General features: G+C 41.2%; 1 protein-coding gene across 2 annotated transcripts in view; it reads right to left on the bottom strand.

Moving 5' to 3' along the window:
- slc12a2 (solute carrier family 12 member 2) overlaps positions 1-17851 on the bottom strand; it is a 110747-nt gene extending 92896 nt beyond the window's left edge. The window contains exon 1 of one of the 2 annotated variants that reach the window (XM_039663790.2): positions 16954-17851. In XM_039663790.2, coding sequence (XP_039519724.2) covers positions 16954-17481 — 528 coding nt within the window. In that variant the 5' untranslated portion in view covers positions 17482-17851. The remainder of the gene's footprint in view (positions 1-16953) is intronic. The other variant, XM_039663789.2, reaches the window with a different exon arrangement.
- Between the last annotated feature and the right edge of the window lie 821 nt (positions 17852-18672).

The following is an 18672-nucleotide window of genomic DNA, read 5'->3' on the forward strand; positions in this document are numbered from 1 at the left end:
ATCGGCATGAGCTCAGGAAAAAGAGGAAAAAAGAATTTTGTTGATAGGTCTTACGGTTCAAAAGTTATTAGCATAATAAAAGTGAAACTTTGGACAGTTGGTGGCGCTAGAGGGAATGAGTTAGAGACACCAAAATTGGTGTATTTAAAGTTGGGACTGTCCTCTATCAGAATGTCAAACCAAAACAACTTTCCCGCAAACCGGTCTATGGGCTGCCATAGACGCCCAGTCGGAAGAAGAATAATAATAATAATAATAATAATAAGAACCGGCACAGATACAATAGGTGCCTCCGCACCTTCGGTGCTTGGCCCCTAATAATAATAATAAGAACCGGCACAGATACAATAGGTGCCTCCGCACCTTCGGTGCTTGGCCCCTAATAACATTGGCCACTTCACATGACAAACATGATTTCTGAAATAGTACACCAGCACGTGCTTCACATTATCTGGACGGGATTACAAATGATTAATGACAACCATTAAATGGACAAGAAAATAGCTTTGTCAAATTTCCCACAGATTAAGTTAATTCCAAACTATACAAAACAGCTGAACTGATGTATTTATAGAGCAGTGTTGACTTACGGACAGCTGCTACACGAACATTGCACTCACAGGAGTGTTGAGGCTTTCGCAACTGTAGCTCTAGGAACTCAGTTTCAGGAACAAGCCAATGGGACAGTTCGCCAACAGCGGCGTCTTCAAGAGCAGCATGCACACACGTCAACACCCGGGTATGAGGATGCTACGATCAGATCGTGATCGGGCTTGTTGTGTGCCGTGGGTTTCGTGATAACAGAAAGACCATAAAGTGTGGGACTAAGACCCCATTTACACCTGGTATTAAAATGCGATCTGTATCCAGATAAGTTATCCGGATAATAAAAAACGCATGTTAATGCAAGGTGTAAATGCGTTGTGATCGGATCGCGATCATCGGATCTGCCCGACCACATCTGGAGGTAGTCTGGCTCGCATTGTGTCCGGATCTTTACTAGGTGTAAACGCAATCTGGTTGTTGAAACCACATATGTATGTATATTTTACTCCTCCCAAAAAGGCAAAAAATAAACGAGTGAGCTTGTTATATAGGCTACATGTCATGTTATAGTCAGATATGACAGCGCTACTGCGACACGCATCACCCATCACCGCAGATGAGCAGCTGAGCGTCTATTCATCAAGCCAATGTGCAAACATCGCAAATAAAATTGAAAGTAAGTCACAGACGCTTAACACACAATCATCTTCAAGTAAAGAAACGAAATTATCTTACCAGCGCTGTTGCCACTCTTTTATTGATGTCTTTGATTTGGAAATTAGCTGATGATCAACGAAATGCAGCTCAAATCTGTTGCTTTTTGTGGCGTGCAATCCATTAAATCTGGATATAACGCGGGAGTTTAAGATCGGATTTATATCCGTTTTGCAAAAACACATTTATGTGGCCAGGTGTAAATGGAATCGGTACTTATTATCCGGATAACTTATCTGGATACAGATCACATTTTAATACCAGGTGTAAATGGGGTCTAAGAGACAAAATCTGCTACGACAACTTGCTGCAGTGTTGTATGCGTTTGTTCGGTCAGTCAGTGTACACTAACATTAGGGCTGTCGCGGTTATGGAATTTCCCTTGCGGTAATGTTGAGTGGCTCAATAGTGCGATATGCGGTATTACCGCCATTTATTTATTTATTTAAATAATTATATGTTTTTGTTGCTATATAAATAATGTTTACGATGTGGAAAAAAAAAGAGGACATTTTCAGTAACCAATGTAACCGAAACTAAACAGCGTCTACAGTATATGCGCATTGAAAGACTTTCACTCAGCGCGCATATTGTTATGACAACGGACTTTGAGCGAGTCATTGAACCTTTCATTCAACGAACACGTTTAAAAAAGCTGATTCAACAAGATGTTATTTATTTTTAACTTTGAGATTCAACTTTTCAAGGCTCAGCTGAGCAGCAATGCGTCGCATAGGCAATGCTGAAGCTGATGCTTCACTTATTAGAGACCCATTGATTCAATGCGTGACTCACTGATTTTATTTCGGCTTCCTTGTGTTGTGGGATGCTGACCAGAGCTGCTGCTGACGCGGATTTATAGGAAAATACCCGTGAATAGAACGTTAAAATGATGATGCGACAAATTTTTCGCTTCCCTTTGACACAAGCTTTTCACGACTTCAAAGACAGACGCAGGTAATTGCACGCGCAGCGCATGACGCGCTCTGCCGATCTCTTTCATTCACTGTCTGTGTGAAGCCTGTAGGCTACACATCACCATGATAAACAGTCTTGTTATCGTTATGAACTTGTTTAACATTCAATACACATGCATTAAGTTCAAAACAAGAAGGGTATAGCCTTATAAAAAAAAAAAAAAAAACGTGAATATCGCGGTTGCTGCGGTTACGTGCTATCCTCTGCGGTTGACTTGTCAGAAGCGCGGTACTACAATATTGCGGTTACCGCGACAGCCCTAACTAACATAACAGTTAGCTCCTAATGTGTTGGTTTAGACCAACTATGAAGTAATTTAGTTCTCCAAAAGAAGATCCTATAACTAAAATTGTTCCTAGTTCCTGCGGTGTGAACACGCCAAAAAGCAGGTACTTCTGCTAATAGTTCAAGGAACTATGAAAAGGTTTCTTTGGTGCGAAAGTTGTTTAAAGTTTAATCTGGGTCAGAATCTTCTAGATTTGGATTGCCCATGTTTTGCTATCCAGTATCAGGTAATCCATCTTAGTTTTTCAAAGCAAAATAGGACTGGATCACCCTGATCCAGATACTCACTTTATCAGTTTAATCTGGATTTAAGTCCACTTTAAGTGCTTTATTTTAAGAGAAAGACAACACAAACATCTCCTTCCATTTTCAATTTCCTTTCTCCAATCAGACCCATATGGAGGCACTAAAGGGACATGGTTACGGGGGGAAAATATGAAATGAGAAATCTTATATACTTTAATGCTTTCATGTTTTTAAAAAAGTTTGCATTCATTCGCAAATAACTCAAGTTTTGATAGTGAATGTGAAGTCTCTTGGGGAATACAGAAGCATTAAAATGAATTTTACTCCTATCATCACCACCATGTCCTTCAGAGGTCCTGTAACCCCTCATGTGACCCTCAACACATGCAATTAGGGATGCAGTTATTAGAAACTACTTTCAACTGGTTCATCTCTCATGATTGTGCCAATGTAGTTTATATACAGAGATTACATTTCCATGAATATAAAGATGATTCTGGAAAAAGCAGTATCCTCACAACTGTGTTCCTTTCTTGAAAAAAAATATTTCTGCAAGGATTTAGACCATTTTTTCCATCTTAAAAATATATCTAAATTACGCCATATGCTCTCATTGACAAATGTGGAAAAATTAGTTCATGCGTTCATGACATCAAGGCTAGATTATTGTAATGCTCTACCGGGTGGTTTCCCTGCACGCTTAACAAACAAACTTCAGCTAGTTCAAAACACAGCAGTTCGTACCAGAACCAGGAAGAATGACCATATTAGCCCGGTTCGGTCAACCCTGCAAATTTGAAAATATTGCTGATTACACAAAGCACTGAATGGTTTAGCTCCCCAGTACTTGAGCGAGCTCTTAACGCATTATAGTCCTTCAACGCCTATTGCAATCTCAAAACTCCGGCCAGTTGATAATACCAAGAATATCGAAATCGACTGCTGGCGGTAGATCCTTTTTCTATTTAGCACCAAAACTCTGGAACAATCTTCCTAACATTGTCCGGGAAGCAGACAAACTCTGTCAGTTCAAATCTAGACTAAAAACACATATCTTTGGCCTAGCATAAACATAACACACTATACAGTTCCTTAATTCAAAATTAGGCTGCATAGTTTAGATCAGCCGGAACCGGGAACACGTCCCGTAAATCCTGATGTACTTGGTACATCATAAGAAGGATGGCGTTTATGCTAATATTAGATTCTCTGTTTATCCCGAGGGACCCTCTATGGTGGACCTGCACCTGGACCCATCCCGACTCATCCTTAAGTGCCGGCCTCAGACACGACAGCCATCGGCACTGATCCTCAACATCTCATCTCCAAACCGGCGTGATTACATCAACTTCAGATGGACAGATGGAAATGGACAAATACTCTTAATGTTCCGATCCAATTTGTCTTGTAAAGCTACCCGAATCACACCGTTCTTTGTTGGCTTCTCTAAGCGATGTGGGGCCAAAAATTTTTTTGTCACATACATCAAACTTCTCCTCACTATCGGCTAGCTGCCTGTCCCCTAAACACACTGTAAAAAAACGCGGTCTCTGTAGACACCACAGGCTCCACAAACGGCAACAAAAACAATCATGTCTCACCCGGACCACGAAACCTAACAAACAGTGTTCCAGCCAATCACTGGCAAGAAGTATTTGAGGGTGGGTCTGGGGGGTTAGTGCGCGTGCACATGAAGGGGGTGTGTGTGTGTGTGAAGGAGTCGAAGCATCAGAGGGAAGTTTGAAAAATGGCCGAAACACGACCAAAGAGACGCCGTTCTGAGGAACAAATTAAAAAGAAGGAGGAGTCGGATAAAGAACGTGCGAAGTTCCAAATTTACATCGGTAGCAAAGCTTTTGAACGATGGCGAGAACTCCGGCGGCAGAAGGGCTTCCAGTCCGACATTCAGGTTGCTCTGTTTTTGCTGGACAGGTGGGTAACGTTAAATTGTTTTTTTTTTCTTCTAAATTGACACTTATGTTCGCCAAACCCACACAAGGATATAATTAGCTAGAAATGCACGTTCACAATTATTTCAGGAAGGACGAAAGGGAGGGGGAGGAGATGAGATGCGGAGGAGGGAGGGTCTAGCTAGCCTCCGATTTGTTTGAAAATATTCCAAACGTCAACACCCAGGATCGCTTAGAGAACCTTTAATATAAAAATGCCTACTTCTAATACTAATAAAGCACAATAAAAATAAATAAATGTGCCTATATTAACGGGGTGATGAACTGAGAAATCACATTTTCTCTGAGCTTTTGACATCTAAGAGGTCATCATATTATAAGAATATCCTGTAAGTTTTAGAACTGAAAACGTCCTTGTTAGTCCAATAAAAGCTTTTATTGACACCAGCCTCTGAAAACGACTCGTTTTTCAAAGGGGGGAACTGTGACGTCAAAGAGGATAAAACACCACCCCTGCAGAAGATCAACGCCTACTTTAACATGGCCGGTTTAGCCCCACCCACCGATTCGCACATTACACGCATAGCTAAATAACATAGGCCTACCTCGTGATGACAAACCGGAGCGAGCTACAGAGCAATACAAAATATTGTGCAGTGCCTGGTTGTGGAAGAAGAGTCACTGCATATGCTTCCTCTGGATTCCAATAGGAAATTAAGCATGCACTATTTTTAATGACGTTCCAGCTGATAAGGGTAAGGCTATGTTTACACGGAAATGATTCTGAAGAGAAAACGCAAAAGTGGTGTTGCGTTAACGCTTTTTATTCTTTGTTTAGACGAGCGTTTCGGTTGGGAAATCCGCGTGCACATGGTGACGCAAAATTGTGTGAAATTCAATGTAGTATGCACTCCAGGCGGCTAGGTGGCAATGTGCAGCACTGGAACACAACAACACCAAGTCCGTGCACCTGCGTACAACCTTCACTGTCTAGCAGACTTTTGCGTTTTTACCGTTTACACGGGAACACGGCGGTGGAGAGTTTTTAAGATTTCCACTCAGGAGGGTGGTTTCACTTTTTTGCGTTTTTAAGCCCCAAAAATGCTGTTGCCGTGTAAACCAAAGCCACACCCGATAAAATATTTTTACGCTTTCACCCGCGAGCGTTCTCGTGTAAACAGGGCCTAAAACATCATCCGTCTGTTAGCTTCATTTCATTGAGGATTGTTTTGTAATCAAGACTGGATTTGAAAAAATAAAAATTCTGTCAGTATTTACTCACCCTCATATTGTTCCAACCCCATAAGACCTTTGTTCATCTTTGGAACACAAATTAAGATATGTTTTATTAAAGTCCCCGTGAAATCAAAATTGAACCTATTTACTTTGTTAGCGCATATTACTAGTCTTGTGGTGAACAATTAATCCGTGCAAGTAAATATATATTAAAAAAAATGTTTTACCTTGGTAATCTTTAATCAAAATCTGAAAAGTTACTTCCGGTCTGGAATGGTTTCTTTTTCTGATGACGTAGGTTTCACAGCTTGGGTGGGGAAACGCTTAACCACTCTCCTCAAACCGTTAGTTTGCTATGAGCGAGAGATGGAGAGGAGGAGCGCTAGAGTAAAACCCTGCCCTCTGTTCAATATTCCGTTTCACTTGGAAATATGTCACAGCACTGGAGAAAAATCGTTTGAAACTTCTGGTTCACGGGGACTTTAAATCTGAGAGGTGGATCCCTCCTGCATACTAGTCCATAGGCTTCTTGAGGACTTGAAACTTGCCGGCCTCGAAACGTTTTTAAAGACATTGTTAAAATAGTCCAAGTGACTTCATTGGCTAAATCTTAACTTTATCAAGTGACAAGAATACTTTTTGGGCGCAAAAACAAACAAAAATAATGACTTTATTTCAACTATTCACTTCCTTCTCTATGGGCCTCTAGTCAGTTAACATAGTCGCGTAGAGCTACGTCACACGTATATACTCACTATTGGCCGACGCTGGTCATGTGTGTGATGCGTGTGACGTAAAACAACAGATCATACCCTGTTAAACTAGTAACCTGACTCGAGGCAGAGAGAGAAGTAAATGAATAGTTGAAATAAAGTTGTTATTTTTGTTGTTTTTTACGCACAAAAAGTGTTCTCGTCGTTAGATAAACTTAAGATTGAGCCACTGTAGTCACTTGGACTATTTTAACAATGTCTTTAATAACTTTGAGGCTGGCAAGTTTCAGTTCCTCAATAAGCCTATGGACTAGTATACAGGAGTGATCCAGCTCTCAGATTTAATAAAAAATATCTTAATCTGTGTTCCGAAGATGAACGAAGGTCTTACAGGGTTGGAACAACATGAGTGTGAGTAAATACTGACAGAATTTTCATTTTTGGGTGAACTAACCCTTTAAAGAACGGTGTTGTGCGGACTATATTGGATCTGACAGGAATGGTGCAACACACAGTCTCTGGGTCGAACATGTATGGGCGAATCATTCCGGTTGCCATTTTACAACATTGGACAGTTTCAAAACCGTTTCCCTTTATGCACCGACGAGGTGAGTTGAAATTCATAACATACAAAACTGTTATCCACTCACAGCAGTGGGCGTTTACTTCCAAGTATTCAATGCGAGACGCCTATAAAAACCAAGCGTTTTGGAGCTAGGCTGAAAACTAGGGTAGAAAATAGCCTATTACTTATTCATTTTGATGTTTTTGAATGTAAAAACAAAGCAAACATCATAAGTTGACAATACTTATGCAATATAATAAAATTTAAAAAGCCAAAAAAATTAAAAATACCTAACAATATAATAAAATTTAAAAAGCCAGTTCATCACCCCTTTAATACAAATGTTGTATTTTTTTTTTAACAGTTTAAAAAGTTACATAAAATGTTCGTTCCTTAACCCTTGTGCATTGTTCAAATTCACTACCCTTTCGTTATGTTCGTGGCTGAAAAAAGCCACTACTTTAAACTGCTGTAAAAATGTATCAGATAAATATTTTTTTCAAATTTTTTTGCATAAATCTATTAACCGACCTCAGTCCTGATCAAAACTACTAATTTTTTTTTAAAAATTCAGGATTTTAACTCTTTAATTGCCAAATTCATAAATGATGTCACTGATTTGGGGGGGAAAAAAACAGAAAATGACTTATTTTCAATATAAAATATGATTGTGGACTGGATTTTTTTTTACCTTTTATCACAGTCTTGGACATGTCAAAGATTAGAAACAACATTGGTTTTGATGCATTGTTAGTTTTTGTGTAGCATCAGATTTTAACTTTTTCTCCCTCATTTACTGTTCGTGGCTGTTTTTGCCCCATTGACTTCCATTATAACCACATTTTTTGATTGCAAAGCCATGACACCATAAAATCATGCATTTTTGATTGTTGATGGTTTTCCCTGTTGGGAAGAGGTAAAATTTGTAATTTTTACTGTTGATAACCAGGTGGAACCATTTAACCCTTTAGACAGGCCTGTGCAAAAAAAAGCTTAGTTTCTGGCTTTTACATGCAGTTATATGGAGTATAATAGCATATTATATGTGTGTGTGGGTGTGCGTGAGTGTGTGAGAGAGTGTGAGAACTCACCTTGATGCGTCTGAGAAAATAAAAATATACACTTCAGTTCTCAAAACTACATGGAGTAAACAAAAACAAAGTAAGTGTATTTATGCATCTGCTGCCTTTTGATGGTGAGAAATGCAGACTAAACAAAAACAAAGCAAGTGGATATAAACGCTTGTCATTTGATGGTGAGAAGAGCAGCAAGCAACATGAGAGAGGGCTTGACTTGTAGTGAAGTTTTAGAGATGATTATGCAGTCTGACCCCTCCAGCGAGCTGCAGGAGGTATTGTCTTCTCACTCTGACCGCAGACTCAGAACAGTCAGATCCTGGTTTGGATGTGGCACCCTCATCATCATCTCAAGCTTCCACTGAAGGCGAGGAGGATTCAGATGATCCTGGATCTGGATGGACTGGGAGAATCTTGAGAGGGACATGGTGGTTCTGAAAATCGCACGACCACTGCGATCATCCCACAGGCAACGTGTGGACTCCCCTCTGGATCTGTAGACACTGGCCAAAATCAGTAGCCCCATGCACAGAGATCTGTGGAGTCCACAGATCCAGGATCCTCTGAATCCTCCTCGCCTTCAGTGGAGCACTAGCTTCCACTGAAAGCAGGAGGATTCTGTGGATCCTGGATCTGGGTGGATTGGGAGAAATGGTGAAGTATGGTTTTCCCTCAATGCGGAGACAATTCCCTTTCTTCAGCCTGCAAGAGGCGTGAGTCGAGGGCCGACACGCAATGCTATCGCAATGGTTCAGAACATGGATTCTGTGTTCAATCTGTTTTTTACGGAGGAGACGACTGACCTCATTGTCAGCATGACGAACCTCCATGGACACCGCACAATGAGAAACTGGACTGGGGTGGACTCCACAGATCTCTGTGCCAACATGGGGCTACTGATTTTGGCCAGCGTCTACAGATCCAGAGGGGAGTCCACACGTTGCCTGTGGGATGATCGCAGTGGTCATGCGATTTTCAGAGCCACCATGTCCCTCTCAAGATTCTCCCAGTCCATCCAGATCCAGGATCATCTGAATCCTCCTCGCCTTCAGTGGAAGCTTGAGATGATGATGAGGGTGCCACATCCAAACCAGGATCTGACTGTCCTGAGTCTGCGGTCAGAGTGAGAAGACAATACCTCCTGCAGCTCGCTGGAGGGGTCAGACTGCATAATCATCTCTAAAACTTTACTACAAGTCAAGCCCTCTCTCATGTTGCTTGCTGCTCTTCTCACCATCAAATGACAAGCGTTTATATCCACTTGCTTTGTTTTTGTTTAGTCTGCATTTCTCACCATCAAAAGGCAGCAGATGCATAAATACACTTACTTTGTTTTTGTTTACTCCATGTAGTTTTGAGAGCTGAAGTGTATATTTTTATTTTCTCAGACGCATCAAGGTGAGTTCTCACACTCTCTCACACACTCACGCACACCCACACACACATATAATATGCTATTATACTCCATATAACTGCATGTAAAAGCCAGAAACTAAGCTTTTTTTTGCACAGGCCTGTCTAAAGGGTTAAATGGTTCCACCTGGTTATCAACAGTAAAAATTACAAATTTTACCTCTTCCCAACAGGGAAAACCATCAACAATCAAAAATGCATGATTTTATGGTGTCATGGCTTTGCAATCAAAAAATGTGGTTATAATGGAAGTCAATGGGGCAAAAACAGCCACGAACAGTAAATGAGGGAGAAAAAGTTAAAATCTGATGCTACACAAAAACTAACAATGCATCAAAACCAATGTTGTTTCTAATCTTTGACATGTCCAAGACTGTGATAAAAGGTGAAAAAAAATCCAGTCCACAATCATATTTTATATTGAAAATAAGTCATTTTCTGTGTTTTTTTTCCCAAATCAGTGACATCATTTATGAATTTGGCAATTAAAGAGTTAAAATCCTGATTTTTTTTTTTAAACATTTAGTAGTTTTGATCAGGACTGAGGTCGGTTAATAGATTTATGCAAAAAAAATTGAAAAAAATATTTATCTGATACATTTTTACAGCAGTTTAAAGTAGTGGCTTTTTTCAGCCACGAACATAACGAAAGGGTAGTGAATTTGCCCAGAGTGTACTGTTGAGTTTTTGAAAAATTTCAAAGCATTTTCCCAAAATATGTGTCAAAATAAGATTTGTCACCAAAAATCATTCCATTTGCTGAAACAAAGAAAAAGTTACGGCCAAATTAAGACTATAAAATACCCCTTAGTGGCTGAAAAAAGCCACAACAGCACATAAGGGTTAAATCCACCCTTCTGCTTCTACCAGCTCTCAAAAACATCTATGATTCTCTTCAGAAGGCTTTACTCTGTTCAGTCTCATGATTACAATTACGACTTGCGGTAACCGCAATACTGTAGTACCGCGCTTCTGACATGTCAACCGCAGAGGATTGCACGTAACCGCAGCAATTGCGATATTATATTTAGCCTTATAGCCTTATATTTTTTTAATAAGGCTATACCCTTCTTGTTTTGAACTTAATGCATTTGTATTGAATATTAAACAAGTTCCTAATGATAACAAGACTGTGCGCATAAGACTGCCTACAGGCTTCACATGTCGTGAAGAATGAGAGAGAATGAGAATGAGAGAGATCGGCAGAGAGAATGAGAGAGATCGGCAGAGCGTGTGCAATTACCTGCGTCTGTCTTTGAAGTCGTGAAAGCTTGTTATGTCAAAGGGAAGCGAAATATTTGTCGCATCATCATTTTAACGTTCTCTTCACGGGTATTTTCCCATAAATGCGCGATTGCGCGTCAGCAGCAGCGCTGGTCAGCATCCCACAGCACAAGGAAGCCACGGGGTAATAAAATCAGTGAGTCACGCATTGAATTAATGCTATATGGGTCTCTAATAAGTGAAGCATCAGCTTCAGCGTTGCCCATGCGACGCATTGCTGCTCAGCTGAGCCTTGAAAAGTTGAACCTCAAAATTAAAAATAATTAACATCTTGTTTCTTTACATCTCTTTTAATGAATCAGCTTTTTTAAACGTGTTCATTGAATGAACGGTTCAATGACTTGCTCAAAGTCCGTTGTCATAACAATATGCGCGCTGAGTCAAAGTCTTTCAATGCGCATATACGCCGTTTAGTTTCGGTTACATTGGTTACTGAAAATGTCCTCGTTTTTGTCCACATCGTAAACTTTATTTATATAGCAACATATGCATATAAATTAAATAAATAAATGGCGGTAATACCGCATATCGCGCTATTGAGCCACTCAACATTACCGCAAGGGAAATTCCATAACCGCGACAGCCCTAACGACTGCAAAAGAAAACTAGAGCAGAGTATCCATGTCTCAGCGCACACACACACACACACACACACACACAGGTAGAACTGCAGGAAACACTGCTGCATTTGAGATTAAAATATATTTTTATATACACATTATCTCTCGCATCTGTTTATTTACCTAAGAAAATCATTCAATCGCTCTCCTTGAGTCATTAACTCAGAAGAGCTCAAGCTCAAATGAGTGGAAACTACTGCTATTACACTCTTGCGTCATATACTTCATCTCAAAGAGGCTTTTCTAAAACTTGGCATCAAAGTTTGTTACAAATGCACTAAACTAGATACACTGCCAAGTCATAATAGCCAGTGTCGTCAGACAGCTAAATCGCCATGCCTCTGGATAAACTGCTCCCCGAGTCCATCACCACGAGGCGTTCAGCAAGTGCGTTTCAGCGAGTGTATTTCAGCACGGGGACACCAAAATGGACACCACGACATCTGCTGTTCATGTCAAATCAAAGGGCTTTTAAACAGACTTACAGCAAACAAATCACTTCACGAACAAAGCAGTTTATCGTTCTCAACAACAGCCTCTCAATGCGAAAGAAACCAAGACTAACAGACACACACACACACACACACACACACACACACACACACACACACACACACACACACACACACACACACACACACTGTCTGCACATCTGAGTCTGGTGTAGGAATGTAAACAAAGCCTGGCCTTGCTTTTTTATAACAGAACTACATGTAGGATGATACAGAGAAGAGTCTGATCTTCAGATAACATTTCCCATCCTCATATGCACTGCAGTCACTGTGCGCACAGGTCCATGCCGACTCTGTACAACGTTATGAAATATCACACATTTGAGATGAACCCTGCGATCTCATCATTTATCTGAAGAAATTAGTATCTTACTGACCATCATTCAATAAATGTCATCTCAAACAAAACTGGAAGCGATGCGACTAGTGTCTGATATGTGCATTCAGTACTAACCCACTAAACTAGTGTCCAATATTGCATTCAGCACTAACCCACTAAACTAGTGTCTGATATGTGCATTCAGGACAAAACCCACTAAACTAGTATTTGATGTGCATTCAGCTCTAAACCACTAGTGTCCGATATGTGCATTCAGTGCTAATCCACTAAACTAGTGTCCAATATTGAATTCAGCACTAACCCAATAAACTAGTGTCTGATATGTGCATTCAGTACAAAACCCACTAAACTAGTATTTGATGTGCATTTGATTTAGCTCTAAACCACTGGTGTCCGATATGCGCATTCAGTACTAACCCACTAAACTAGTGTACGATATGTGCATTCAGTAACCCACTAAACTAGTGTCTGATATGTGCAGTCAGTACAAACCCTATAAACTAGTGTCCGATACGTGCACTCATCACTAACCCACTAAACTGTTGTCTAGTATTCAGTACTGATATGTGCATTCAATACTAACCCACTAAACTAGTGTACGATATGTGCATTCAGTAACCCACTAAACTAGTGTCTGATATGTGCAGTCAGTACAAACCCTATAAACTAGTGTCCGATACGTGCATTCATCACTAACCCACTAAACTGTTGTCTAGTATTCAGTACTGATACGTGCATTCATCACTAACCCACTAAACTGTTGTCTAGTATTCAGTACTGATATGTGCATTCAATACCAACCCACTAAACTAGTGTCTGATATGCGCATACAGTACTAACCCACTAAATTAGTGTCTGATATGTGGACACAGTACTAACCCACTAAATTAGTGTCTGATATGTGCATTCAGTAGGCTACTGATATGTGCATTCAGTACTAACCCACTAAACATGAGTCCAATATGTGCATTAAGTCCTATAACCCACTAAAGTAGGGTCTAATATGTGCATCCAGTGGTAACCCACTAAACTAGTGTCTGATATGTGCAGTCAGTACAAACCCTATAAACTAGTGTCGGATATGTGCATTCAGCACTAACCCACTAAACTATTGTCTAATATGTGCATTCAGTACTGATATGTGCATTCAATTAGCCTGGATGCCAGCCCGAACTCCGCCCACAACATTTTTTGGTCGGGAAGTTCGGTCTGGACTCGATCCATTGAGGAGTAATTATGATCAGTCAAAAAATGATCGGGCCCAGGGCCGTAGCCAGCTATTAGGTCACCGAGGTTCGGACCTCGGTCATTTTTTCACATTCAAAAATAAAATGTCATGCTCTGTGAATGATTAATTAGCCGTGTTTAAACCACCTCATATGAGTGTTCGCAATTCATGTTGCTGCGAGAAGCTAGCGTAGTGAACGGGGCTCGAGAGCGTGTTGTGAATGAGGGCGCGAGTGCAGTCTCCGTGTTGCCATATCCACCTAATGGAAAGGTGCAGTAATCTCCTGGACCTGTTTTTCCGATTTAATGCAACACTTTAGGAAGTTATTAAAATGGAAAGTTGAATGTTAGGGTTAGCGATATATTCATCTTATTTCCAAAACACAAGCTTTGAACTAATTTCATATTATTATTATTATTATAATTATTTTGTTTTGCTTGTTTTAGTAGCAATATCTGGCAACATTACTGTCGGTGTTAAAAAAAAGCTTAGCCTATAGACAAACTGCAATTGCAGAAAGCTACCACATTCAGTAAGACAAACGCAATGATCATCGTGATTATCTGTAAGAAATGTAGGCTATAACTGTAGGCTGTATGTTACAGAATGAAATTTGCCAAATAGCCTTATTGGCCAGCTGGAAGACGGTTCATGCTGTTTCACAAAGTCATCATAAATAGGTTTGTTTATGTGGTATTGTGTTATTTTAGTGTTTCACTACAATAATTAAAGCAGTGTTTCTCTACTAGCAATCTATTCAGCCAGTATATTTGTGTTTGATCTGTGTGAATTACAGAAATATAAGACTTTGCTAGACCTACTTTTATTCTATATTTCTTAGCACAAAACTCTCCAGAAAGTGCCATTTAATGGTTTATTTTTCAAAAAATAAATAAATAAATTACACCGGACCCCCCTTGAGAGACTACTCCACACATAATAAAAAAAAAATTAACAATTAACTCGTATACATACACACACACATATATATGGCAAAATTCCTTTTAAAAAGGGACGCTGCTTCATGTCTATGCATGGGGAAATGTGGGTCCTTAGCCTAACAATTATTATAGCACAATTCTTTACACAACACCCCGGACCTCACTAATTTCCAGACCCTGGTTACGGCCTTGATCGGGCCAATCAAATTGCCAGGGCGGGCTTTATACGATGATGGACAGATGATCTGCAGGGACGTAATCATCACGTTATCAAAGAGCACTTGTCAGAGATGACTGCAGCGGAAGAATTGAGATGTATAGATTCCACTGTTGCGTCTTTTGTAAAATAAATCGACAGCGCATTCATTTTAATAGACAAACAGAGAACTGCAATCAAGGCATTTGTCAATCAGAAAGATATTTTTGGCGTCCTTCCTACATGATTCGGGAAAAGTGTAACTTATCAGCTGGCTCTGACGGTCGTTAAGAGAAGATGGGACGTAATGAAAAGCCTGTGGTCGTTGTGGTTTCTCCTTTGGTGGCACTCATGGAGAAGTAAGTAAAAGAAGCAACACTCGTTATTTAGGCCATGTCTCCACTAAGGCCCCGTCCACACTACTGCGTTTTCGTTTAAAAACGGAGACCTTTTGCTACGTTTGCACCTCCCGTCCACACTAAAACGGGAAAAACGAAGACCTAAAACAGAGAAGTTTAGAAACGCTGCAGCTGCGTTTTGCGTTTTGAATCTCCGGAGGGCGTTTTAGTGTGGACGAGACAAAACGGAGGAGTTTACAAACGATGACACAGAGGCTCACGCTCGGTTCTATGATTGGGTGTCATCAGTCATATATCTTTCCCTGATTCGCCAACCACTGTTTACACCGACGCGCGCATGCCCAGTGTTGGTGAATGGTCACGTGATCCACGTTTTCAGTCGTTATAGTGTGGACGGAGATAAATTCTAATACGCAGGTAAAACGCTAGTGTGGACGGAGATCGTTTTCGTTTTAATTCTCCGTTTTTAAACGAAAACGCAGTAGTGTGGACGGGGCCTAATACGTTTTCGTTTGAAAACGTATATTTTTCTCTCCGTTTTGGCCTTCCGTCCACACTGAGACGCCGTTTTAAGTCAACAAAAACGTATCGTTTGGAAAACGCACTCCAAAGTGGATAAATTTGATTAATTTCACGTTGTAGTTTGGACAGTGAAACCGGAGGGATTTCAAAACGATGACGTAAGTTTAGTCATGGGATCCATGTAGTACCAATAGATATTCATGTTTATCGGTATTGTGCCTGTTATGTGTTATTCATTTTTACACTATTGCTAAAATGTTACTTTCTATGTTACTTAATATGTGCTATTCTTCATAGCACAGTACTGCAAAGATAACAGATGTAGTCTACTCACATTTGCTGTCCTGCGGCAAAACAGGAGAGCAGTTGCGTTTTAGACCAAACATATGGTGACTGAATGCGACCTGGACGCATCCGTGATGGTGAGATATTTTGCAAAATAAAATTATCCTGTTATTGTGCGATGACATTATTATTTATTTTCCCATCTGCATCATCTCAGTGAGCTTTTGTGAAGTTTCACGCATGCGCAGTAAAGTGAATTTAGAAGTTTCTCATCCACGCTGAAACGTCGGAAAACACCTGAAAACGCTAGTGTGGACGGAGAGCGTTTTTAAACGAAAACCCCGTTTTCAAATGTATCCGGATTAATGTGGACGTAGCCTTAACTTCTAAAATAAATAAAGTTAGGCTACGTTCTGTATTTGAAAACTGCGCTATGCAAAGGAGTTGACTTACTGCGTTGCTCTGATTGGTTGTAGGTCTACAGACTATCCAATTGAGTGGAGAGTTTTTTTTTTCCTGGTTCGGTTACGACACGCCTCATAATCAAAGCCCAACGGAGGAGTTTCAGACTCATATTCTCTCTTGAATATGACGAAGTCATGCTAGCATTCAATACTAAACTAACCCACTAAATTAGTGTCCGATATGTGCATACAGTTCTAACCCACTAAATTAATGTCTGATACGTGCATTCAGTAGGCTACTGATACTGTATGTGCATTCATTACTAACCCACTAAACACGAGTCCAATATGTGCATTAAGTCCTATGTAACCCACTAAACTAGTGTCTAATATGTGCATCCAGTGGTAATACACTAAACTAGTGTCCAATATGTGCATTCAGTCCAAACCCACTAAACTAGTGTCTGATCTGTGTGTTTGTTCAGTACTACCCCGGAGAGTGTGTGTTCAGTATTACCCCAGCAGCGCCCAGGGTGTGTGTTCAGTACTACCCCTGTAGTGCCCGGAGTGTGTTTAGTACCTTGTCGAGCTCGTCGTGCAACTCGGAGAGGGTGGGTCTGATCAGCTTCTCGCCCAGCGGAGCCGCGGTCTGCCGGTAGAAGTCTATGTTGGGCACGGCGTCGATGGTGTTGTGCCCAAAGGTGCGGAGGTAGTATGTGTTGGTGTGTGTGTCGTAGTGGTGGTGGTGCTGGCCGCCGCTGGAGGAGTGCAAGCTCCCCTCGCTCATCACCGTGTCCCCGTTCTGCGCGATGTCCGCCGGCGCGGCGTCCGGGCTCGAGGCCGCGAAGTTCACAACCCGAAACCGGCCCTTGGCTTCCTCGCCGCCCGCCGCAGAGTCCCGACGCGCGTCGGATGGCGGCTCGGCGTCGTACGCGGGCGGGGATGAGTCGGAGGCGTCGTGGGTATGCCCGTTCCCGGCGGATTCGGACACCAGGTCCACCTGAAAGCGGCTCTGGCTCGGTGTGGGACCGGCGGGATGGAGCGCGTCAGGCTCAGGCGCGGAGAGAGAGTCGCCCGGGCCGGCGAAAGGCGGAGGTGATGCCGACATGACGATTTAGAAAAGCTTTCCAAAAGCTGATACTATCGGTTAAAAGTGCTGAAGAGCCGATGGATGTGACTGAACGCAGACACGGATTCTGCAGGAAGACTAAAATAACGCGCCGCGCTTTCCTCCGAACCCGCAGCGCGACGCGCACATGCGGATGCAAATTGAGATCAGCAGCACTTCCAGTCAGAAACTCCTGACGAGTTTAACGCGCTCAGTGAAATATCCTCGGAGTGTACGCTCACAGGGACCTTAAAGACCCAGAAGATGTCCGTGAATCGCGCTTTCCGTGGCTAATGTGCGCCGTGATGCTGCGCGACCTTGCCGCAACTCCTCCTCTCGTGCCCGCGAGGCTCGCTGCGCTTTATACGCGCACTGCAGCAGGGCAGCGATGCTGGGAGACATCGCGAGAGGACGAGCGCTCGCGAGATCTCGAGTAGCACCTCATTGCAGTACACAAGATCCAGGGGGCGGAGTTGGATGCAGATCTAAGGGGTGGAGATGGGTAGGATCCGGCATAGATGTTTATAGGATCAGGGGTGGGGATAAGATTTCGTGTTCTGCAGTGAGGAAAGAGGCTTGTTTGAGATGCGCCTCGCCTGCATTGTAGTCGAGAGTAGGCGGCTGCAGTTAGAGGAGGAGTGAAAAAAGCGCATTCAAGTCGGACAAATCTCGGTTCTCGCAGTGAATCAGACACCTGTGAGATCAATGATATCGCGGGATTCACGGGATCCATGCTCGTGCACGTGTTGCTAATAAACTGGATGTGATTTAAGTTCTGTTGCTTTTATATGAAAATAAATATAATGAACAAGACACCCAAAGTACTTGTTATTTAATTAGGCTACATTCCAAATATGTGTTTATCCATCATTTTTTTATTTAATACAGAAGTGTTTTTATTTTTTTTTTAATAAAAATTACATCACATAATAATCCATATGGCACTGTCAGAGAGTTTATTCACCCATATGTATACACATAAAACATGATATCAGTTTTAAAATCAAACATTTTAAAAGAGAACAATTCATCACTGTTGTTTTTTTATTATTTATTTTATTTTTTATTAGGATGCAAGTTATAAACATACAAGCACTACAATTTGTGAAACAAATATTATAGCGACAAATAAATAAACATCAGAATAAAATTAATGATAAAAAAATCAAAATAAATCAAAATAAATTTAGT

Source organism: Pimephales promelas, chromosome 23 (genome assembly GCF_988280905.1).
Source record: "Pimephales promelas chromosome 23, fPimPro1.hap1.1, whole genome shotgun sequence".
Classification (NCBI taxonomy): domain Eukaryota; kingdom Metazoa; phylum Chordata; class Actinopteri; order Cypriniformes; family Leuciscidae; genus Pimephales; species Pimephales promelas.